The following is a 26,390-nucleotide window of genomic DNA, read 5'->3' on the forward strand; positions in this document are numbered from 1 at the left end:
CTAACTGCACTTTGCATTCCTTTTATTTTCATGATCATAAGAATATGAACATATATTCTGCATTTTCTCCTTGTTATTTTGCTTATACATTTTCTTGCTCAGTTCACTGACTTCATACATTATATTTTTAACTAATCTTATTATTTTTCCTGTTGAAATAATTTTCCTTTCTAATCAGTACTACCCAAACAACACTGGCATAGTTTGAGTGATATATCCCATCCATGTTTTCAAGTCATTTTTTCCTTTACCACCTCATGTTTTATAAGGTTATGTCTAATAAGAAGGGAGGCAAGGAATGCAAATTAAGGGAAGAAGTGCCAAGGTAGTATGCTTTGGTATTGTTAGTTTTTACTTTTGTGTAAGATATGTAAATCAGTAAATTAATAAGTCTTTGAGTCATTAAGATGATCTATATGGATTTCTCTTCTTAAAATAACTATATGCTTTTAGATATTTCATTGTGGTTTAAATTTAGTTGACATTGAATTTCTTTGGCTTTCTGTTAAGAGATTGGTTTGGTTTGGTTTGGTTTGGATATGGTTGGTCTGGTTTTAGCTATAGAAGCAACCTTTAAAATGGGAATCATTCTTTAAAGTGAACCACAGTTTTAGGATGTGATTGAATTTGAGTAGGGCAAGCCTGAGAAATTACATATAACAAATGTAGAATTGTATCTACAAGATAACTAAACTTTTTTCATACTTTTTGTGTGTGAGTGTTATGTCACTCATAGGGTCTGGCATCAAATGACATGCAAATCAATTTTCTGTGCTACTATTTTGCTGTATTTTATAACAAAAAGCTACCTGAAACTTATTTTTGAAACTGATTGGAATTTATTTTTTAGACAGTTGAAGTGTGGCAAAATTTCAGTGAAGAAAATTTTAGTTGAAAGTTGAGATGTAGGTCTGAAATTTGGAGAAAGAGACACATTGTAAAAGACTAACACCAGCTTAAATCATAGTATCCTTAAGACTGTCTTGCAGTGATTTTAAGGGGCTGGTGTGTGTGTGTGTGTGTGTGTGTGTGTGTGTGTATTTGCTTATAGCAGAATAAAAATTGGATAAATGTTTAGTATAATAATGTGAGGATCTGGGTTCTTAATAGCTTTGTTGCCAGGTAACAAGTTATTTGACTTATGATTTTCAGTTTCTTTAACTTTAATATATGAACCTTTGACTAGGTAATCTTCTTTCATTGCTTCTAATGCTAAAATTCTGTATTCAGTTGATTGAAGATACAAATGATGAAATTCTTCAAAGCACGAATTGTGGGCTGGGGATGTAGCTCAGTGGTAGAGCGTTTCCCTAGAATGCACAAAGCCCTGGGCTTGATCCCTTGCACACATTCAATAACAACCATTCAAATCATTAATTTATTTATAATTTTAATAATATTTACTCTATTTTTTTAAATTTTTCAATTTTGTACTTGTAGATGGACAGAATGCCTTTATTTATTATTTTTACATGCTGCTAAGGATCAAACCCAGTGCCTCACACATGCCAGACAATTGCTCTACCACTGAGCTACAGCCTCAGCCCAATATTTACTCTTTTATATATACCAAATATTATGTTAAACACTGAAGGTACAATATTAAACTAGGCCCATATATTCTTATGAGGAAGGCAAACCAAAAATCAAGTTATGTACTCTTAACTATTTGTTAATTTCAGGAGTTAATAAATGTCTGTGAAGGACAGTAAGGAGGGTTTTTCTTTAGATCAAATCCTGATGGAAGACCTTTTTGAAGAATCCCACTTGTGAGCCAAGAAACAAAAGAAAGTATCAAAAAAGATATGTCTAGATAGTGGAAATACCAATTGCAAAGCATCAGAAGCATGAATGATAATTTCATTCTAGGAGCTGTAATAACTAGAACGCAGCCATTGGTAACAAGTGGAGATAGAGACAGAGATCAGATAATTTAGAATATTTTAAATTTATAAGTGAATTTTTTTAGTTTATTAGTTTGATTAGGATTCCATTGAAGGATTTTAAACAAGGAGCACTGTGATCCAATACATATTTTAAGAAAAATGCCTTTATATATGTGATTTGGAATAGGAAGAAGACTAGGTATGTAATTGTTGCAGTGGTCTCTATGAGAAACAATAGTAAAAAATTAGAAGATAGTTTATGAAGAAAGTAAGAGCCTATAACTCACTTAAAGATTGTGGATACCAAACAATAGGAGGAAGGGCAAGAGAGAATAACAACTATGAAAATAATGAGAGAATTATACCCTTTTACAAACCCAGTAAAGACGATAATCAAGAGATATATGGTTAATAATAATATATATTGTAGTGCTGTGGTTAATATCATATGTTGCTTTAAGACTTACACAAAGGTCGTTTGAAAATTTTTGTCCTGGTTGACTTTAAAGCGTTTGTTTTTAGTGATAAGACTAAAACCAATACTGAGAAAATAGAGATGATGTGTGAAAAGGTTTCCCAACAGTTAGAAAGTTGTGTAATTATTTAATAGTTCAAAGTCTAAGTAGTTACCTGTTTATTTCATTCAGTGTGACTATTTGGCTCTTGTCTAAGGCTTAATAAAGCTTGCTTAGTTCTCATTATTATGTAGATTTGCTGTCATATCCCAGAAGGGATTTAATTAAATTTCAATTGCTTTTGATTTTTCCCTATCTCTCCATTCAGGGAAGGTTTCAATTTTGATAATATAAATTTAACAAAATTGATGTTAGTGAATAACTGTGCAAAGTTGAGTTCTACTTCAACACTACTTTGAGTTTTACTATATAGTGTAAGAAAGGTTCCATAAATCCAGGTATTATTCCTGAATTTTAAAAACATGCATTTAGTTCACAGACAACCTGTGCTTCTTTATTCACGGCCAAATTTTAAAAAGTTATGAAATTCTAGAATTGGAGAGTAAAAACGTTACTGAATGGAGTGGTATTTTGTATTGTTAGGCATTGGATCCTAGGCGTACCGGTGGAAAAATTGAATTTGTTTTATGTGTTTTTCCTATAATAGGCTAAAATTCATGTGTTTTTCCTAAGAAAATAAAAATTTAAGAAATGATTGACTTGAGATGTATGTATAGGCTGGGTGCTGTGTCCACACACATGTCATCCCAGCGACCTGAAAGGCTACAAGTTCAAGGCCAGCCTAGGCAACTTAATGAGGCCCTATCTCAAAATAAAATTTTTAAAAAGGGGTAGGTTTGTAGCTTAGTGGGAGAGTATGTGCCTAGCATGCCCAAAGTCCTGTGTACAATCCCCAGTATTGCAAATAAAGAAAGGAAGAAAGTTGTATATGCATATTCCTGTGCAGGATAATTTTGCCATAGACTACAGGACAGGGTGTCATTATGTCTTTGTCTGCCTTTTCATTGCTTTTGCCTCAATTTAAAAATAATCATTGTAGACTTTTAAACTTTCATAGATTCATTGCATTTTCCCTTCTGAAGTTCTTTCTCTGTAATTCCTACCATCTATTGGGAAAGAGAGTTAAAGTATTCACATTATCCTTTTAAAAAGTATGTTTAAAAACACATGGGGTGAATTCAGAAGAATAGTACTTAATTTCTGTGAGGGAAAACTATAATGTTTTCTTAAATGATGTAAAACAAGATCTCAAAAATGAAGAACTAAGTTATGTTTCTAGATGAAAAGATTATAAAAACGGGGTGCAGTGTCACACTTGTAATCCCAGTGGCTCAGGAGGCCAAGGCAGAAGAATCTGTTCAAAGCGAGACTCAGCAACTTATCTAGGCCTTCAACAACTCAGTGTGACCTGTCTCTAAATAAAATACAAAATAGGGATAGGGATGTGGCTCAGTGGTTAAGTGCCCCTGGGTTAAATTCCCAGTACAAAAAAAAGTCATTTTTTCACTAGTGGATTTGATAGGTTTTTGGGCGGTACGGTTGGACCCAGACCTAACCAAAAAATATTTTGAAGTTTATGTAGCATTTTAAATGTATGTTAAAAAGCCAGTATAACATAGTGCTTAAGAACACTATTCTAGAGTCAGACTACCTGCGTTAATGTGTTGATTCTACTACTAGTTGAACGTTTTTAATAGTTATTTAATCCCTTTTTGACTCATGTTGTAACATGAGGATATTGGTTCATATTTCTTAGAGTTGTTTGTGGATAAAACAAGTTATCAACTAATCCAATTTAATATATGTGCCTTATGCATAAAAATGCTTAATAAATTATTTGCTGCCAGCATTATAAAAATTTTACATTTTACAAAAAAAATTTAAAAGGACACAGTAAGGGAAACTTGTTTAATTAGTTGGATTAAGTTGCAAAATAAATTATTTTAATAAATTATAAATGTACTATAACCAAAAGAGGTAGTTATAAAAATATACAAGTAGATTAGCAAAACTAAATAAAGAATATACTTAGAATAAAGGTCGAAGTTTATATGAGAGCCTACAGCATATTTTAAAATGGCATTTAAAATACATAGGTAAATCTGGTTTATTTAGCAGTAGTGAAGGTGTAATTGGCTTTTTTATTTGGTATAGGTAAATAGGCCCATACTTTCTACTCATTTACAAATAAATGCCAAAGAGATTAAAGATATAAAAGTGAAGGAACAAGAAAGAACAAAAGAAGGAAGGTCAAGAGAGCAAGTGAGGGGCTGGAGTTGTGGCTCAGTGGCAGAGCACTTGCCTAGCATGTGTGAGGCACTGAGTTCAATCCTCAGCATCACATAAAAATAAAAAAATAAATAAATAAAGGTACATCAACAACTAAAAAAATAAAATAAAAAAGAAAGCAAGTGACCATGAGAGAAAGAAATTAAAAGAAAATGAAGAAAATATTTCTCTAATCTCTAAGACAGAGCACTCTTTGAATGCAATACAACAAGCTCAGTGAAACTGATTAGATTATGGTTTATGGCTGCACAAATATGCCACAATAAAACAACCATTCTGTATAATTAATATACACCAATAAGCAAAACCAACGGGAGACACATGTGACTTTTTAAAAGGTAACAATTCTATCTAATAAGATACTAAGAAGAGTCATAAGACAAAGGTTACTACATCTTAATAACAAAAAGAATGGAAGACTGGGCAAAGAACAATAAGAAGAAAAATCTCAGGAGTCAAATGCTGTGAAATGTGCCTGTAGTTTATTCCATGTATTCAGAAGGCTTAAATGGGAGGGTTATTTGAGCCTCTGAGTTAAAAACCAGCTTGGGTTACCTAGCAAGATCCCATATCAAAAAAAAAAAAGATAAATCCTGGAGGGTTGGGGGGAAGAATACTTGCTGATCTGTAGATATAAAGGAACAAAATAACAATGAAATAACATTTCACAACCATAGGACTGGCAAAAATTAAAGGGGTTTATAAAACCCAGTGCTGGCAGTGATATAAAAAAACAAACATCATCATTGCAATTGGAAACTACAATAAATAATCTTAGATTTGTTGTTTTCGAGATTTGCCCTTTGATGAGTTATTCCCACTCTTGGAATTTATTCCTCAGAAATAAGTTTATCAGTTACCTAAGTTTATATGCATTAATGATGCTTATTGCAGCACTTTTCATGGTGTCAAAAATCTGAAAATAATTTTGACTGTAGACAGGAGAAGACTGACTAAATTGTTGTATATTTAATAATTATAATAATTATAATATATGTATATATTTGAAGATATTTAAAAGTATTATTAATTTTTTAAATATGTGGCATGATTGTTTTTGTTAAAAAGCTTTAGAAAATTAGACTGGGGTTGTGGCTCAGTGGTAAAGTGCTTGCCTAGCATGTGTGAGGCACTGGGTTTGATTTTCAGCACCACATATAAGTGAATAAAAAATAAAGGTCCATTGACAACTAAAAAATTTTTTTTAAACCTTTAAAAAATTGTATGAGCTTTGAAGTAATATGTAAGGAAATAAAATAAAATTTTAGCATTGCCTACTCAAAAGTATGGTGTTAGAACTGAGACCAAGATTTTACTTTATTTACCTCTTTCTTATTTTGACGTAAGACAACGAGCATATATTACTTCTGTAAGAAAAACAAGAGGAAATCAAACAGCAAAATACATAGCTTAAGTCTTCTTCATAGTAATATATTATGTTTTTAGATTTTTAATAATTGCGTTCACTTTTAGCACATGGTTATTGTAAAACTGTCTGCTCATATTCATGTATTTTGTTTCACCTTAGCAATGTCTGACCGTCAAGAAAGTGCTCTTATAGAGCTAATGGTTTGTACAATTCGTCAAGCTGCTGAGGCACATCCTCCAGTGGGAAGGGGTACCGGCAAGAGAGTAAGTTACCTTAGTGAGAAATCCACAATAAAGCTTTTAATGTAATTGACTGTCTTAAATATTTGGATATTTTACTGGAATTTACATCCCCCCAAATATACTATTTTTGTAAATGATACATTCTATGATACTTCATTTTTATATTGTGTCTACTGGGCTTGGGTTCCAAAAATTGATTTTTTTTTTCCTTCATGATACCATAACATCTGTCCCTACTTCTACTATGGTATATATGTAGTACTTTAAGAATTTTCATATTTATATCAAGAGTGCATAAAAGCTCAGAAGGAAGACAGCTTAACTTTAAGCTCTTCTATTTAGCAGCCATGTAATCTTTGGATAGGTGAATGTGTGTGTGTGTGTGTGTGTGTGTGTGTGTGCGCCTTAGTTTTCTTTTCTATAACATGGGACTAATAATAAAGATATTATTTGGACAAGTTGAAATGATCACAGGTAGAGAGACTTTTCTCTCTTGGTATAAAAGGGTAGGCAAATTCTTTCTGCAAAAACAAGTATAAACGGAATTTTTATCCAAAACATTCAAAATTCACCAAAGATTAAAAAAAATGGAGATGTATTTTTTCTTTAAAAAGTGCTGAAGTTTCAAGTAAAAGTAGAAGAATCTGCAGCCTTCCTATTTTAGGCTTACAGTGCGCGCGCGCACACACGTTCCCACAAGTTTACTTGGTGAGATCTTTTACCAGGTAACACTAGCAGCAAGTACCAGCAGTTTTGTTGTCAGAGAATTGGTACAGTATGGACAAGTGGTAAAAGCTCATTGCTTTGTTGACTGAAAGTGGCCAACTTGTTTCTATAATCTGAGTTGATGGTTCAGATGCACCGGCCAAAATTTTAACTGAAAAATCACAGATCCTCCTCCCTCAGCCTCCCAAGCCACTGGCATTACAGGCATGTACCACCAAGCTCAGCAAGTATGTGTGAAATTAAAGCACATCTAAAAAAAAACATTAAAATTATAAAAATAAGTTAAAAGCCATAGTTACATGTATTATCTTAAAATGTCTACTAAAGGGAAAAAGGAAGACAGTAGAAATGTCTTCTCAGTAGGTACACATGTTGGATTAAAGAAGTAATTACCAAAAACTTTCCAAATTTGATGAAAAACATTGATTCACAAATCCAAGTGGAATAAACACAAAACCCTAGTAGAATAGACACAAACTGTTTCTTTGGAGACACAGCAGTCACCCAGTTGAAAGACAAAACTAGAAAATCTTGAAAGCAGTAAAACAAGTCAAGGAGTAGTCAGCTACAATAGGGTTTAGCAGTTGACTTGTTATCAGAAACAGTGGAGGCCAGAATATTCAACAAAATTACCCTCCGGAAATTTTAAACCCAGTAAAATTATATTTCAAAAATGAAGATATGTTAAGACCATGTCTGGATAAACAAAAGCAAGAATTGAGAGACTGAGTTCTTAGAAGACCTGCCTTATAAGAAATACTAAGTCTTGCCTGGTGTGGTGGTGCACTCCTATAATCCCAGCAGCTCAGGAGGCTGAGGCAGGAGGATTGCAAAGCCAGCCTCAGCAAAAGCAAGGCATTAAGCAACTCAGTGAGACCCTGTCTCTAAATTAAATACAAAATAGGCTGGGGATGTTGCTCAGTGGTTGAGTGCCCCAGAGTTCAATCTCTGATACCAAAAACAAAAAAAAGAAATACTGAGTCTTTGAGGCCATATAAGGAATGTCATCAGATGGTAACTATAATCTGTGAATGGATATAAAAGGCGGATGTATTTTTTCCATCTGTTAGTTTTTTAATGGGACATGATATTGTGTCAATAATTATAGTGCTATTTTGTTGAGTTTATAATACAGGCATAATATATCTGACAGTAAAAACACAAAAAAGTGAAAAGGATATGAAACTATATTGCAGCAAAATTACTACATTTTGTTATAACTAATTTAGTATTAACCTGCAGCCAATTGAAAGTAAAGAATATATTATAATTCCTACAGCAATTATTCATATATAAAAAGAAAATGAAAATTATGGTGGTACACTTTAAGACAGAAAAGAGGAACTAAAGAAATAAATATAGATTACAAAATGGATGACTTTTTGTGAGTTAAAGCTTGCTACTTTTTTTACTCATGCTTTATAAGTATAAGTAACAGTGGGATTTGTTTTTACTCATATGTGCACACAATAGAACAATATAATTTGGTCAATTTCTTCCTCTTTCCCTCTCCTCCTCCCTCCTCCTAGTCTTCTTCCTTTCTGGATTATGTATCTTTAGCCATATCAGAAATTATATTGCATATTGAATGCAGGTGAAAATTTCAATCCCCAGCACTGTGCACCCCCCACCCCCAATAAAAAAAGAAGGTATTGTCATACTGCGTCAGATTTAGACAGATTTGTTGGAAGTAAAAGGATGGCAAGGGGCATTATGCAATGAATAACCATAAGAGAGCTGAAGAGATTATTAATATTATAAAAATAGACTCTAAGTAATGTTACTAGAAACCAAAAGAGACATTAAGATAAAGGGGTCAGTAATACATTGGGAAAATACAATAATTATATACACAACAGAATCCAAAATACATGAAACAAGAAATTGAGACATTAAATAAATGCTTAACTAATATTTATCTTTCAATTGAGAACAACTAGATAGGAGGGAAAAAACGTGTTTTCCTTCTGGTTTCTCTTATTGCTACTTCATAGCACTTCATTTAGTTTTTCTTAACATAATTTTTTTGTAATCTGAAAGTTAATTGTAACGGCTTGATCAGATAAGGTTATAGATTTTGTCAGGAATAATTTTTTGTACTCCATATTACATCATATCAGAAAGGCACACAATATTTAGTTTTCCTGTATTGGTAATACTGAGATTTTTGGGTAACGAAATATTTATTGAGGCAAACTTTTTTGGTAGAAGTGTCACTGGTAATAAGTGGAGGAATAGCAGAATTAAAATATTATTTTGTCACACAAATAAAATAATCTAGATGACAATCATCAATGGCCTGTAGTTACATGAAAGATTAATGAGGAATTCCATGATAGATTGCTTTGCCATCATCTGAATGCATTGATTAAAAGTGAAAACTGCTATTAAAAGTGAAACTGCTGCCACCTTTGAAGTGTTCCTGGGCTGGGTGAAGGGAGGTGGCTGAAAACAATCCATGTAAACAAGCTTCCAGAAACAATTGCTTTCAAGAAAATATTGGGATGAAAGAATGTTTTAAAGGAAACTATAGTTAGCCAATTCAGAATGTAGAAAAGGAGAACATTGAGAGATTACAGAAATGTAAAGGACATAGGGACATAGCAACCAAATATGTTTGAATTCTTATTTGAACAAATTGTAAAAAGACTGTTTAAGTCCTGTTAAAGACATGTAAATATTTAATGGTAAAATTATATACAAAGATTTGCCTTAAAATGCAATAGAAAAAAAAAACTTTAGAATTGAGAAAACAAGAATGATAATTCTAAATAGTTATTGCTCTGCTTTAGAGGGTTTTTGAAATTTTCCATAATAAAAGTCTTTAAAAAGTATATTCTTCCAGCTTTGACTAATGAGAGACCCTTAGGCTAGTTCCTAATTCAGACATTATCATTTTTGAGCACTTTGTTTCAGAATAAAATGCTCCAGGTTCACTTTTTTTTTTTTAAGAGAGAGAATTTTAATATTTATTTTTTAGTCTTCGGCGGACACAACATCTTTGTTTGTATGTGGTGCTGAGAATCGCATCCAGGCTGCACGCATGCCAGGCCAGCGCGCTACCGCTTGAGCCACATCCCCAGCCCAAAGTTCACTTTCATTAAAGTCTTATTTAAAGGACCTCCTTCTACACCTCATTCCTACTAGAACCAGTTTTATTTCTAGTTTATCCTTCCAGTGTTTTGTTTTGTAAATTAGGGAAATGTATCAACACACACACCTAAAAGTATTCTTATTCTCGATTCTTTCTGCCTACCAATTTTTTACAAACAGTAGCATACTTTATACACTGTTCTGTACATTTCTTTTTGTATTTAACAGTGTCTTGAATATCACTCCTAACTTTATTTAGATATCTTCATGTTTTTTTTTTTTTTTAATGGCTGTATAGGTACTGAAAATCACCTATTAACAGACTGTTGGATTGTTGCTAGTTTTTTGATACTTAGAAATACTTTATGGTGAATAATCTTGTGCATGGGTCATTTCTTTCTTATACCTGGTGTATTGGTGGGATAGATTGCTAGAAGTGGGATTGCTAGATCAAAGGAAGGATATGCATAAACTTTTTGTTAGATATTAGCAAATTCTTTCTCAATAAGTATCAGGCCATTTTTATTATTTCATCAGAGGTATTATGAAGACCAGATGAGTTCATTGTATGTAGAGTGCCTGAGAAAATTATCATCTGGTCAAAAATAGCTGTTTCCCTAAAATCATTGTCCTTAGGCCTTTGATCTATTATTAGATGAATTTCAGAACTCCTTGATATCCTGAATACATTTTTAAACACATATTTGACTTTATGTGTAGTCCTTTTAATTATTTTGTGCAGAACTGAACACTGTAGTAGTTTGTAGATCATTCCAAGTGATTGTCGTTCAAAATATAAGCATATGAAATAATCAAATAGGAGGCATCTACTTTCATGTATTCTTAACGTTGGGGTTCACGTTTAAATAGTGACAGTTTATATTGGAAAATTTCTGTTCTGTAAAGCCATTCAATATTAAGATGGTAAATCCCTTCGGAATATTAACAAAATGCAGAATACTTTGGGGAAATGATCTTAAACTGAGCTTGCATTTTAATATTTTATTTTTGAAAGGACCCATGGTTTAATAAGTTGCATATAGTTGCAGTACTAAAGTACTGAGTGTTATCAGCTTAAATTTGTTCCATGATCTCAGGCTGTACTACTTTCTATTTCTCTTGAATGCTGCCAAATAGATTTATGAGCATAGTTACAAGAAGACTTAAATATAAATGAATTCAGAAATGTCATTAGTATATGCCTTAAAAATACATGAAAATTTATTAGTGTCTGATGGTTGTAAAAGAGGACTACTTTAAACAGTATCAGTGTGTGTTTAACATGTGAGAGTGAACCGATAATACATTGAGGTTAAAACTCTAGAAAAATTACTTTTTGTTTTCAATATTTTTATATTCCTAATTATGGTTTTATAGAAATGTTTATATTTTTATGTATGTTAAACTAGTAATTTAGTTATTTAATAAAGAACAGTGAATGTTAACATTTTTGCATAAAACTATATGTATTTTTTCAGTAATTTAAGTTTCTCTTAAAATTCTTGGTTTTATTATATGCCAGTTCTTCATCCTTCTGTATAACATTTTAGACTTATACATTTGCACATGACACTCTTATTCTTTTACTGTTTTAATATATTTCTAGGTGCTAACTGCCAAAGAAAGGAAAACTCAAATTGATGATAGAAACAAATTGACTGAGCATTTTATTATCACACTTCCTATGTTATTATCAAAGGTATAGTTTCATTTATAGTTTTGTGATAATATACCCCGAATTTGCTTTCAACGTAACTATTAGTTACTGCTTTTTTCTTTACTGTTTCTTCTAGTATTCAGCCGATGCAGAAAAAGTAGCAAACTTGCTGCAAATCCCACAGTATTTTGATCTAGAAATCTACAGCACAGGTAGAATGGAAAAGGTAAGAGACTGAAATTGAAATTCTGCCATTAAAGTAGTTTTATTAATGGAATTATTTTATTTGCATGTAATCATATAGTCTTTTTTATTTGATAGATGCTAATTTTTATTATTTAAATGTCATTGTTTTTCTTTTTTTTCTCCTCAGCATCTAGATGCATTATTAAAACAGATTAAATTTGTCGTGGAAAAACATGTAGAATCAGATGTCCTAGAAGCCTGCAGTAAAACCTATAGCATCTTATGCAGTGAAGAGTATACCATCCAGAACCGAGTTGACATAGCTCGGAGCCAGCTGATTGATGAGTTTGTAGATCGATTCAATCATTCTGTGGAAGACCTACTGCAAGAGGTCTGTTCTAAAGTTAATGTGTACTTATAATAATAATTTTACCTAATAACTGAATATTCAAGATAGCTGAGTGTGTGATCATTTCCATTTTTAAATAAAATCTAGAAATTTCTGCCCCTTTAAAAAAACTTAACAGCATATTGCAGTTAATACATCCTAGTTATATTTTTTTTAAATATATATTTTTTACTTATAGTTGGACATAATTCCTTTATTTTACTTATTTATTTTTTTGTGGTGCTGAGGATCAAGCGGGCCTCTAATGTGCTAGGCAAGCGCTGAGCCACAACCTCAGCCCCATATTTCCTTTTTTTCTTTTGTCTTTTTTTAATTATTTATTTTTATTTTTTAGTTTTTAGGTGGACACAATATCTTTATTTTTATGTGGTGCTGAGAATCGAACCCAGTGCCTCATGCATGCTAGGCGAGCGCGCTACCCCTTGAGCCACATCCCCAGCCCCCATATTTCCTTTTAATGCTAGATTTTTTTTCCTTCTATTTCCTTTTCCTGGGACCTAATTTGGCATTTTAATATTACTGTATTATTGTGATGTGTTAGGGAGTAGAAATGTACAAATTAAGTATGCTTTTAAGGAATCCCCATACCTGAATGGTATGCTCAAGATAGCAAGCTTCTTCAACTGGTTATATTTCTAATTTTGGGATCCTTATCTCTTGACCTCTCATCCCAGTCTACATAAGGCAATCTGGAATTCCTGTAGTTGTGTGTGCTCTGATGTCCAGGCTGATTGAATTTTCCTTTTTAACACATATAATTGATTTTTAAAAGAATTTTTTCTATTTGAACTTCTCTTTTTTTCAAACATTATTTATGATTTTCAAGCTACAGAAGTAGCTGACTGTAAGATCTGGAATAGTCATTATCTTTGAGGGCAGGGCTATAGCTCCATGATTGTGTTTGCCTTGTATGCATAATGCCCTTACTTAAATTCCCAGCACCAAAAAAAAAGAAAGTAAAACTTTACCCTTTCACTCAGCAATTTCAAGGAATTTATCGTTTAATATTAATTAGAAAAGTGTATAATCATGTTTATCACATTATTTTAAAATGTAAAGATTAGGGTTTTTTTAATGTTTGGATTATGGTTTTTTTTTTTTAATTTGTATTATTTACCTCTAGAGAATGTGTACTGTTTATATAATGAAGAATTTTTCTTTAGACAGTTAAGTATTAATAGATTTTAGTGTGAATGTGAGTTAGGTTATGATAATGAGGTGATCTTTACTTTTTAATTTGTAGGGTGAAGAAGCTGATGATGATGATATTTACAATGTTTTGTCCACCTTAAAGCGGTTAACATCTTTCCACAAGTATGTTGTTTGTTTAAAGTAGATTCAGTGATTAAAATGTACTAATCAACATAAACTGTAGCAGTTTTATACATTCATGTATTTCTTTCTCTCTCTTTTTTTTTGAGGAGGGGGGTACTGGGAAATGAACCCAAGGGTACTTCACCACTGAGCTACATCTCCAATCTTTTTTATTTTATTTTAGTTTTTTTTTTAATTAGAAATAGAGTCTTGCTGAGTTGCTGCGGCTAACCTCAAACTTGTGATTCTCCTGCTTTGGCCTCCTGAGTCACTAGGACTACAGATGTGTGCCAACATGCATAGCAACATTCATATATTTCGATAGAAAATTTTAGAGAAATTGTGAGATGGTGGTGTTTTTCTTTATTATGCAAATTTTCTCCAGAGAAATTATGGTCTGTTGTTATTTAATTAAGATGTAAGATTTACTATTAGTGTAATGAAAAATTATCATTTAAAATGATGAGTATACACTATAAAAGTTGAAGTACATCAGTATTATTTAACAAATTAGATAAGCTTATTTTTATAAGCTAGACTTTCATGGGTATAATTTTGATGGCTTTTAGAAGCCTTGCTAAATAAGAAATAAGATTGGTGATGAGTTGGAGATGTTACTCAAGGAATACAAAATTTCAATTAGAATAGGAATAAATTCAAGAGATCTGTTGTACAGCATAATGAATATAGTTAACAACAATATATTATACCCTTAAAAATTGCTGAAAGTAGATTTTTAGTATTCTTACCACAAAAATAATTATATGAGGTAATGCATATGTTAATTAGTTCTAGTTAGCCATTCCATAAGATGCATATTTCACAACAACACCTACATGATCATTTGTCAACTTAAGTGAAAAAAAAAATTATGGGGAAAGCCATGAAAGTAAGTTCTACTGGCTTTTTCCTAAATTATTTTTGTTTGGTTCCTTATTACAGTGTTCTGGGAACAGAACAGTTGAGTTTCAACAAGAAAAAAAAGGTTCAGTGAATGAAACGTATGTTTTCAAGCTATAATTTGTATATCTCTTAAAATTATGCTCATCTTCTCCATAAAGAAAGGAAAGTAAAATTTGTCAAAAAAATTTTTTTTTTTTTGGTTGAGTCTCTTAATGAATTCTATAGATTTCTAAAGCATTTTCAAAAATCTAAACTTTTAGCCAGGTTCAGTGTATTCCCAGCAATTTGGGAGGCCAAGGCAGGAGGATTGCAAGTTTGAGACCACCCTTAGCAATTTAGTAAGACCCTGTCTCAAAAATAAAAAGGGCTGGGGATATAGCTCAGTGGGAAAGGGTCTCTGGGTTGAATTCCTTTTACCTCCCTCCCTTGCGCTATATATATATACATATACACACACACACACACACATATATATATATACACATATATATACATATACATATATATATACACACATACACACATGTGTGTACATATATATGCACACACACAAATATAAATCTCTATACATAAACATACATATACATTGGTTAAAAATTTTAAAGTTGTAAATGGATCTTAAAATACTAAAAATAAAAGTTACCTATGTATGAAGTTTGAGTTTATGTTGACCATATGGTAGAAACTTTCAGTTAAATGTTTGAAGTTTTATTGTTGATTTCTTCAGTGAATTCCTGGTATCAGCTCTTTTTCATTCTGTGTGTGTGTGTGTGTGTGTGTGTTTTTGCGCACGCGTGTGAGGGTCTAACACATTTCCTTAGTGGATCCTTTTTAATTCTTAAAGAAAATGTTGGGTTTTTTAAAATTTATTTGATGTGGTGCTGAGGATCAAGTGCAATGCCTCAAACGGGCTAGGCAAGCACTCCATCACTGAACCACAATCTCATCCCCAAGAAAATGTTTTATTTTACTCTTCCTTTTACTGAAACTAAGTTCAAATAAAAGTTTTCTTGAACTCTATCTAGAATGAAGTTAATGCATCTTTCGTTTGTTTTAGTGCTCATGATCTCACAAAATGGGATCTGTTTGGCAATTGCTACAGATTATTGAAGACTGGAATTGAACATGGAGCTATGCCAGAACAGGTAGGAATTATTGATATTTTTTCTCTATTGTCTTAAAATTAAACTTCTCTGACATAACAATTTTAAAGCCTTTTATGGAAAGTAGTTGATCATTCTTTAATCCAGACTTCTCCTTTGAGAATTATTATCATAGTGATTGACTGTTACTGCTAGTATTATCATATATTCAGATGTGTTAGAGCAGGAAAAAATTGAAGAACTTTTTCTATAATACAACTTAAAATTTTTAATGGACTTCTAAGGGAAATATGATTGATTATTACCATAACAATTTCAAAACTTCTGAATATTTCATTATGTAATGAAAATTTCTAATCATGACTATATTCCAAACTCTGTTTTAGGTATTTCAAATACAGGGTTTTAGGCATGGCTTAGCTTTTGTATTAGACCCATAGTTAAATATTTCAGGAAACCTTCAGCAGATTTTACAATATTTTGTACTTACAAGTTAGAGTACAACAAGCAGGAATTGAAAAAACTGAGACCTGAGTAGAATAATTGTTTTATTTCTGCATGAGAAAGAAGTGATTTGGTATACTGCAGATAGTCACAAAGACCAAAATAACAACTTTATAGTAGGATTGTGTATAGAGATTCTCTCTCTCATTCCCATTTGGTGATATGGAATGCTTCAGTGATGCTTCAGTGTTATGAAGCAATAAGAATTTTGACACATATAACAAAATGATAATTTCATAATTTCAAGTCTATCACAGAAGCCAGACATGGTGATGCCTGTAGTTGTAGTGACATGGGAGACTTAGGCAGAAACATCCTTGAACCCACTGCAAGGCCAGCCTGGGCAACATGGTGAAGTCCCATTTCAGAAAAATAGTCAGGTTTGGAGATGTAACTCAGAGGCAGAGTGCTTGCCTTGTATACACAAGGCCCTGTATTTCACCCACAGCACCATTTAAAAAAAATTAATTAATATTAATGTCAATTACATAAACAGTGTTCTACAATTACTATGATTACATCAACTGGGAATGTAGCTGAGTGGTAGAGCACTTCCCTTGTAACACAAAAGGCCTTGGGTTCAATCCTCAGCATCACCCATGCCTAACATTCAACTTTTTTGAACACTGCTTCATGTAAAGCCGCTCTTTTAAAAAAAAAAAAATGCCTTATTTTTATGTCTGAGGATCGAACCCAGTGCCTCACACATGCTAGGCAAGCGCTCTCCCACTGAGCTACAATCCCAGCCCTAAAGTTACTCTTAATAAAACAAATGTCTGGGGCTGGGGATGTGGCTCAAGCGGTAGCGCGCTCGCCTGGCATGCGCGGGGCGCTGGCTTCGATCCTCAGCACCACATAAAAAATAAAAATAAAGATGTTGTGCCCACCAAAAACTAAAATAAATAAATATATATATATAAAATAAAACAAATATCCCTGACTATATTAGGTATTTTTTATTGTAGTTTATGTAAAGAGGTAAAATATTTGACCCTTTGTTTTTTCTCATTTATTATTGGCACTTCAAATTTCCATTTTTGTGATCTCAGTTTTTAGTGCCCTAAATACACTTCACTCGTATTCTCAAGCTGTTCTTTAGATTTGCAAGGAAATGAGAAACATAAGTTATTCCCTTTTTGCTTTTCTCTCTTTCATCTGGAACTATAATGATGTCTTAAAAGTTATTTTTTAATTCTCTATACCATTGTTACTATCTTAATACTAACCTGTGATGGTCTCACAGTTCTGTATTCTGATATTATTTTTTATTACTTATATTCACTACATAGGTGTTATTTTCCTTGTTGTGTATTAATTTGTCAAATAACTCTGTTAACTTCTTAAACACAAATTCTAGTCTTTAGCTATGTGTACAAAATTTGAGTACATAATTGCCAGACTTGTTCATTTTAGCAGTTCCTGGAAACATCTCTTAAAATACCCAGTATTGAAAATGTAAAAACTCTATATTCAACTAATTTCTTTTTGTTTTTTAAATATTTTTATTAGTTATTGATGGACCTTTATTTATTTATTTATTTGCTTATGTGGTGCTGAGAATCAAACCCAGTGCCTCACATGTGCTAGGCAAGTGTTCTACCCCTGAGCCACAGCCCAGCCCCATTTTTTTTTCTTTTTTATTGGTACATTATAATTGTACATAAGAGTAGGATTCATTATGTCATATTTTCACATGTAATGAATGAACATAATTTGCTGAATCTTCTACCCCAATACCTTCCCTTTTTCTTCCCTCTTCTCGAATCCTCATCCACTTGCTCTACTCCATTGATTTCTCTTCTATTATTATTTTAATTAGTGCATTATTACATATATATATATATATATATATATACACACACACACACACAAACATGTAAAAGCAGAATTCACTGTTGCATATTTGTATATGGACATAGCATAATTTGGTAGATTTCATTCTTATTACTTCCCCATACCCTCATGTCCTCCCTCCATCTTAATCTCCTTCCTCCTTCCACTATTCTGTTGGTCTTCATTCTATTTTCCTGAGTCTCCCCCCCCCAACACTTTTTTTTATAATATTCCTTTCTCTCATCCCCTCCCCCACTTCCATATATGAGAAAACATTTGACCCTTGACTTTCTGAATCTAGCTCTGAGCTTGTTTTCTACTTTCATTCATTTACCAGCAAATGACCTAATTTCATTCTTCTTTACGACTAAGTAGAATCCCATTATATCTATCTATCTATATATCTATCTATATATCTATCTCTATATATATATATATATATATATATATATATATATATATATATATATATATCTCACATTTTCCTTCTCCATTCTCTTCTTGGACAGCTACCTAGACTGGTTCCACAACTTGGATATTGTGAATTGTGCCACTATAAATATTGGTGTGCTTGTTTCACTGTAGTATCTTTAGTTCTTCTGAACAAATACAAAGACATGAGATAGCTAGCTGGTGGTTCCATGTCTACTCTTTTGAGGAATCTCCATACTGCTGTGAGAAATAGTTGTATTAATTTGCAGTCCCACCTACAAAGTACAAGTATGCCTTCCCCCTCCATAATTGCCATCGTTTTTATTGTTATTTATATTTTTGATGATTGCCCTTCTAATTGGAGTATGATGAAATCTCAAGTGTAGTTTTGGTTTTTATTTCCCTGATTGCTAAGGATATTGAACATTTTTTCATGTATTTGTTGGCTATTTGTATTACTTCTTTTGAAAACTGTCTATTTAGATCATTTGTCCCTTTATCAGTTGGGTTATTTAGTTTTTTGGTGTTAAGTTTTTTGAGTTCTTTTTATAGTCTGGACATTAATCCCCTTTCAGAAGAATAGCTGACAAAGATTTTCTGCCATTCTGTAGGCTCTCTCTTCATGCTCTAAATTGTTTCCCTTGCTTATGCAACTTTGTAATTTGATATGCCACCCTACTAATGATTCTTGGTTTTATTTCCTGAGTATTATTAAGGAAGTCAGTGTCTGCATCGATATATTGGAGTATTCACCCTACATTTTCTTCTAGCAGTTGCAGTGTTTCTGTCACATTCCTAGATCTTTGATCTCACTTCATGTTTATTCTTGTGCAGAATAAGATAGGAATCTAATTTCATTCTTCTACACATGGATATCTTGTTTTCCCAGTCCAATTTTTAAAAAAAAGACTTATCTTTTCTCCAGTGTATGTTTTTGACCTCTTTGTCAAAGATCAGATGATTGTGTCTTTGTGGATTTGTCTGGGTGTCTTCTGTTCTATTCCATGGGTCTGCATATCTGTTTTTAAGGCAAAAGATATCTCGTTTTGTGGCTTTGTACCTATTTCCTGTTGGTATAGTTTTAAGTTTAAATATGATCTTGAATAGCATCTAAAAAAAATAACTATTAAAATTCTCCTTTAATGTATTATTTCCAGAACTCCAAGTAGATTCTAAAAATTGAAAAACCCAAAAAGCATTTATAGAATTTTTAAAGATATTATTGCTTTAATATATAAATATAGCAAAGAGAATTTTATTTTTAGGTATATGTAGTACCAATCAAAAATGAATTAATACAGGAGAAAAAGGAAGACCACTAGGGTATAGGAAGGAGAATAAGGGGAGAGGGGAAGAGAAGCAAAGGGGGGAGAGGAGAATGGAGATTGAAATCAAATTCCTTGCATGTATGATTTTGTCAAAATGAACCCAACTACTATGTATAACTTTAATGCTCTAATTAACAGAAAAGAAAAAAATATTGCTGTAGAACACAATAGTATGAGTAAACCCGTTTAAAAAATAAAATCATACAGACTAACTTTGGGCTTTTCTGGGTATCAATAATAGAAAATTTTCATTTGTAGTTAGAATGCAGCAGGTACTATTTGAATTGTTATATATAATTCATTTGTTAAACTTTAATGAAAAGCCATATAAGATATATATGGGTATTTTTATCGTATTGATGATGAAACTAAAGCATAGGAATATTACATAATTTGCCTGGCACACCCACTCAAACCCAAGCTTTTAAATTCTTCTCATTCTCTCTTCACATTTTCTCCTATTGATTGGCTACTACCACTGATACTAAGGAACTCAAGCTACACTTTACCCTTTACCCATCCATGCCTTCTTAACCCCATCCCATTCCTTTAGATATTTTTTCCGTGTCAGATTTTTTTTGTATTTATCTTTTTTACAAATACCTTTTGTACTGTTTCATTGGAAACTGTGGAGGAAATTAGATGCTGGTATTTAAACCATCATTATGAACTGGAAATCACCACATTATTCATATAATGTAGGGGGTGACTTTAACTTAAGTCAGGTCATTGATTTTTGATAGATTATGGCTTGATATATGTGTTGATAGAGTATGCTTTCATTGAAGACTATATATTTATATCCTTGCTAAGCTTAGAAGTTATTTCAGTTACCCACTTCCAAGTTCCTTGGGCATACCATATCAAAACCTTTCAGGTTTCCTCTATCCAATATGTATTCACCAAGACTCCTAAATCAAAAAGCCAGGAATCAGATGATACCTCTTTTTTCTCCACCACCACATGCATATGCAGACACACATCTAGCTTGCCACCTACATAATCATTATTTACAAAAATATTTGACAGGAGAGCTTCCAATCACTCCTGCAAGGTAGGCGGGCCTGCGACCCACCGGCAGAAGAGGAGCAGCGGCCTGCTGAGAGGCTGAGCCGCCCCCTCCCCCTGCGCTGGCAAAGTAGAGGGAACTGTGACCACCCACAGAGCAGGCCCAGCGGCCTGCTGAGGGGCAGAGCCGCCCCCCACCCCCCGTGCCTGCCAGGTAGGGGAACTGTGACCACCGACAGAAAAGGCCCAGTGGCCCGTGGCGGGACAGAGCTTACAATCACTCCTGCAAGGTAGGCGGGCCTGCGACCCACCGGCAGAAGAGGAGCAGCGGCCTGCTGAGAGGCTGAGCCGCCCCCTCCCCCTGCGCCGGCAAAGTAGAGGGAACTGTGACCACCCACAGAGCAGGCCCAGCGGCCTGCTGAGGGGCAGAGCCGCCCCCTTCCCCCACGCCTGCAAGGTAGACGGAACTGTGACCACCGTCAGAACAGGCCAGACCTGCAACTGACAGACAGAACAGGCCCAGTGGCCTGAGGAAGGGTAGAGCCGCCCCCCCCGCGCCTGCAAGGTAGGCGGACCTGCGACCCACAGGCAGAACAGCCCCAGAGGCCTGCAGAGGGGCAGTGCCGCTGCCTGCGCCTGCAAAGTAGGCAGAACTGCGATCACCGACAGAACAAGCCTAGCAGCCCGCAGAGGGACAGAGCCGCCGCCCGCGCCTGCAAGGTAGGCGGACCTGCTACCGACCGGCAGAGCAGGCCCAGTGGCCTGCCGGCGTGGTAGGCACATTGCCATAATTGAAGGAGGGGCAGAGCTACCGCCCGTGCCTGTGAGAGAGACTTTGCAACTATACAAGACCAATATAAATATATATGGGGAAAATTCAATAGCACAACAGTTTCACCAAGTAGAAAGGAACGCGAACAGTATGAAGAGACAAGGAAAGAAAGGACCACAAGCAATGCAGGTCAACTCAACGTTAGAAGAGGTAATAGCTGGAGCAGATGGAATGTCAGATAAAGAATTCAGGATATACATGCTTCAGATGATCTGGAGTCTCAAGGAAGACATCAGACAGCAAAATCAGACAATGAAAGATCACTTCAACAATGAATTACATAAACAAATCCAGGAAGCAAAAGATCAACTATACAGGGAGATAGAGGTTATAAAAAACAAACAAACAGAAATCCTAGAAATGCAGGAAGCAATAAACCAACTTAAAAACTCAATTGAGAATACTACCAGCAGAGTAGAACACTTAGAAGACAGAACATCAGACAATGAAGATAAAGTATTTCAACTTGAAAAGAACATAGACAGCTCAGCAAGACTGTTAAGAAACCATGAGCAGAACATCCAAGAAATATGGGATAACATCAAGAGACCAAATTTAAGAGTCATTGGGATACAGGAAGGGACAGAGTTTCAAACCAAAGGAATGAGCAATCTATTCAATGAAATAATACGAGAAAACTTCCCAGACTTGAAGAATGAGACAGAACCCCAAATCCTAGAAGCCTACAGGACGCCGAATGTGCAAAATCATAAGAGACCCACACCTAGACACATTATAATGAAGATGCCCAACATACAGAATAAGGAGAGAATTTTAAAAGCTACAAGAGAAAGGAAGCAGATCACATTTAGGGGTAAGCCAATCAGGATAACAGCTGATCTTTCAACACAGACTCTGAAAGCTAGAAGATCCTGGAATAACATATTTCAAACACTGAAAGAAAATGGGTTCCAACCAAGAATTGTGTTTCCAGTGAAATTAAGCTTCAGGATGGAAGATGAAATTAAAACCTTCCACGATAAACAAAAGTTTAAAGAATTTGCAGCTAGAAAACCATCTCTTCAAAACATCCTTGGCAAAACATTACAGGAAGAGGAAATGGAAAATAACAATGAAAACCAACAGTGGGAGGTAGGACAGTAAAGGGGGGAAAATAATCAAAGAGGAAAACAAACCATGTTTAGTAACATAAATAAACAAATATGGCTGGAAGGACAACCCATATCTCAATAATAACCCTAAATGTTAATGGCTTAAACTCACCAATCAAGAGACACAGGCTAGTAGAATGGATCACAAAACAAGACCCAACAATATGCTGCCTACAGGAGACGCATTTGATAGGAAAAGACATACATAGGCTGAAGGTGAAAGGTTGGGAAAAATCATATCACTCATATGGACTTCGGAAACAAGCAGGAGTATCCATACTCATATCAAATAAAATAGATTTCAAGCCAAAGTTAATCAAAAGGGATAAAGAGGGACACTACATACTGCTCAAGGGAACCATACACCAACAAGACATAACAATCATAAATATATATGCCCCAAACAATGGTGCAGCTATGTTCATCAAACAAACTCTTCTCAAGTTCAAGAGTCTAATAGACCACCATACAATAATCATGGGAGACGTCAACACACCTCTATCACCACTGGACAGATCTTCCAAGCAAAAGTTGAATAAGGAAACTATAGAACTCAATAACACAATTAATAACCTAGACTTAATTGACATATATAGAATATACCACCCAACATCAAGCAGTTACACTTTTTTCTCAGCAGCACATGGATCCTTCTCAAAAATAGATCATATATTATGTCACAGGGAAACTCTTAGACAATATAAAGGAGTAGAGATAATACCATGCATCCTATCTGATCATAATGGAATGGAACTGAAAATCAACGATAAAAGAAGGAAGGAAAAAGAATACATCACTTGGAGAATGAACAATAGGTTACTGAATGATCAATGGGTTATAGAAGACATCAAGGAGGAAATTAAAAAATTCTTAGAGATTAATGAAAACACAGACACAACATATCGGAATCTATGGGACACATTGAAAGCAGTTCTAAGAGGAAAATTCATTGCTTGGAGTTCATTCCTTAAAAAAAGAAAAAACCAACAAATAAATGATCTCATACTTCATCTCAAAATCCTAGAAAAAGAAGAGCAAAACAACAGCAAAAGAAATAGAAGGCAAGAAATAATTAAAATCAGAGCTGAAATTAATGAAATCGAAACAAAAGAAACAATTGAAAAAATTGACGAAACTAAAAGTTGGTTCTTTGAAAAAATAAACAAAATCGACAGACCCTTAGCCATGCTAGCGAAGAGAAGAAGAGAGAGAACTCAAATTACTAGCATACGGGATGAAAAAGGCAATATCACAACAGACACTTCAGAAATACAGAAGATAATCAAAAATTATTTTGAGTCCTTATACTCCAATAAATTAGAAGATAGTGAAGGCATCGATAAATTTCTTAAGTCATATGATCTGCCCAGATTGAGTCAGGAGGATATAGACAACCTAAACAGACCAATATCAATTGAGGAAATAGAAGAAACCATCAAAAGACTACCAACTAAGAAAAGCCCAGGACCGGATGGGTATACAGCAGAGTTTTACAAAACCTTTAAAGAGGAACTAATACCAATACTTTTCAAGCTACTTCGGGAAATAGAAAAAGAGGGAGAACTTCCAAATTCATTCTACGAGGCCAACATCACCCTGATACCGAAACCAGACAAAGACACTTCAAAGAAAGAAAACTACAGACCAATATCTCTAATGAACCTAGATGCAAAAATCCTCAATAAAATTCTGGCGAATCGGATACAAAAACATATCAAAAAAATTGTGCACCATGATCAAGTAGGATTCATCCCTGGGATGCAAGGCTGGTTCAATATACGGAAATCAATAAATGTTATTCACCACATCAATAGACTTAAAAATAAGAACCATATGATCATCTCGATAGATGCGGAAAAAGCATTCGACAAAGTACAGCATCCCTTTATGTTCAAAACTCTAGAAAAACTAGGGATAACAGGAACATACCTCAATATTGTAAAGGCAATCTATGCTAAGCCTCATGCTAGCATCATTCTGAATGGAGAAAAATTGAAGGCATTCCCTCTAAAATTTGGAACAAGACAGGGATGCCCTCTCTCACCACTTCTGTTCAACATAGTTCTCGAAACACTGGCCAGAGCAATTAGACAGACGAAAGAAATTAAAGGCATCAAAATAGGAAAAGAAGAACTTAAATTATCACTATTTGCAGATGACATGATTCTATACCTAGCAGACCCAAAAGGGTCTACAAAGAAACTATTAGAGCTAATAAATGAATTCAGCAAAGTGGCAGGATTTAAAATCAACACGCATAAATCAAAGGCATTCCTGTATATCAGCGACAAATCCTCTGAAATGGAAATGAGGACAACCACTCCATTCACAATATCTTCAAAAAAAATAAAATACTTGGGAATCAACCTAACAAAAGAGGTGAAAGACTTATACAATGAAAACTACAGAACCCTAAAGAGAGAAATAGAAGAAGATCTTAGAAGATGGAAAAATATACCCTGTTCATGGATAGGCAGAACTAACATCATCAAAATGGCGATATTACCAAAAGTTCTCTATAGGTTTAATGCAATGCCAATCAAAATCCCAACGGCATTTCTTGTAGAAATAGAGAAAGCAATCATGAAATTCATATGGAAAAATAAAAGACCCAGAATAGCAAAAACAATGCTAAGCAGGAAGTGTGAATCAGGCGGTATAGCGATACCAGACTTCAAACTATACTACAGAGCAATAGTAACAAAAACAGCATGGTACTGGTACCCAAACAGGCGGGTGGACCAATGGTACAGAACAGAGGACACAGAAACCAATCCACAAAACTACAACTACCTTATATTTGATAAAGGGGCTAAAAGCATGCAATGGAGGAAGGATAGCATCTTCAACAAATGGTGCTGGGAAAACTGGAAATCCATATGCAACAAAATGAAACTGAATCCCTTTCTCTCGCCATGCACAAAAGTGAATTCAAAATGGATCAAGGAGCTTGATATCAAATCAGAGACACGCCATCTGATAGAAGAAAAAGTTGGCTACGATCTACATACTGTGGGGTCGGGCTCCAAATTCCTCAATAGGACACCCATAGCACAAAAGTTAATAACTAGAATCAACAAATGGAACTTACTCAAACTAAAAAGTTTTTTCTCAGCAAAAGATACAATAATAGAGGTAAATAGGGAGCCTACATCCTGGGAACAAATCTTTACTCCTCACACTTCAGATAGAGCCCTAATATCCAGAGTATACAAAGAACTCCAAAAATTAGACAATAAGAGAACAAACAACCCAATCAACAAATGGGCCAAGGACCTGAACAGACACTTCTCAGAGGAGGACATACAATCAATCAACAAGTACATGAAAAAATGCTCACCATCTCTAGCTGTCAGAGAAATGCAAATCAAAACCACCCTAAGATACCATCTCACTCCAGTTAGATTGGCAGCCATTATGAAGTCAAACAACAACAAGTGCTGGCGAGGATGTGGGGAAAAGGGTACACTTGTACATTGCTGGTGGGACTGCAAATTGGTGCAGCCAATTTGGAAAGCAGTATGGAGATTTCTTGGAAAGCTGGGAATGGAGCCACCATTTGACCCAGCTATTCCCCTTCTCGGTCTATTCCCTAAAGACCTAAAAAGAGCATGCTACAGGGACACTGCTACATCGATGTTCATAGCAGCACAATTCACAATAGCTAGACTGTGGAATCAACCTAGAT

The 26,390-nt window shown here is 34.2% G+C and overlaps 1 protein-coding gene across 6 annotated transcripts in view; it reads left to right on the forward strand.

Moving 5' to 3' along the window:
• Positions 1 to 26,390, forward strand: part of Stag1 (STAG1 cohesin complex component) — a 360,527-nt gene that overhangs the window by 275,316 nt on the left and 58,821 nt on the right. For all 6 annotated transcript variants that reach the window (XM_046431592.2, XM_046431593.2, XM_058574788.1 and 3 more), the window contains 6 exons: positions 6,180 to 6,283; positions 11,688 to 11,780; positions 11,875 to 11,964; positions 12,112 to 12,315; positions 13,577 to 13,647; positions 15,608 to 15,695. In XM_046431592.2, the coding sequence (XP_046287548.1) occupies positions 6,180 to 6,283; positions 11,688 to 11,780; positions 11,875 to 11,964; positions 12,112 to 12,315; positions 13,577 to 13,647; positions 15,608 to 15,695 (650 nt within the window). The remainder of the gene's footprint in view (positions 1 to 6,179; positions 6,284 to 11,687; positions 11,781 to 11,874; positions 11,965 to 12,111; positions 12,316 to 13,576; positions 13,648 to 15,607; positions 15,696 to 26,390) is intronic.

The sequence above is a fragment of the Marmota monax genome, unplaced genomic scaffold (genome assembly GCF_021218885.2).
Source record: "Marmota monax isolate L192 unplaced genomic scaffold, Marmota_monax_Labrador192_F-V1.1 WCK01_AAM20220418_F8-fsc00022, whole genome shotgun sequence".
Classification (NCBI taxonomy): Eukaryota; Metazoa; Chordata; class Mammalia; order Rodentia; family Sciuridae; genus Marmota; species Marmota monax.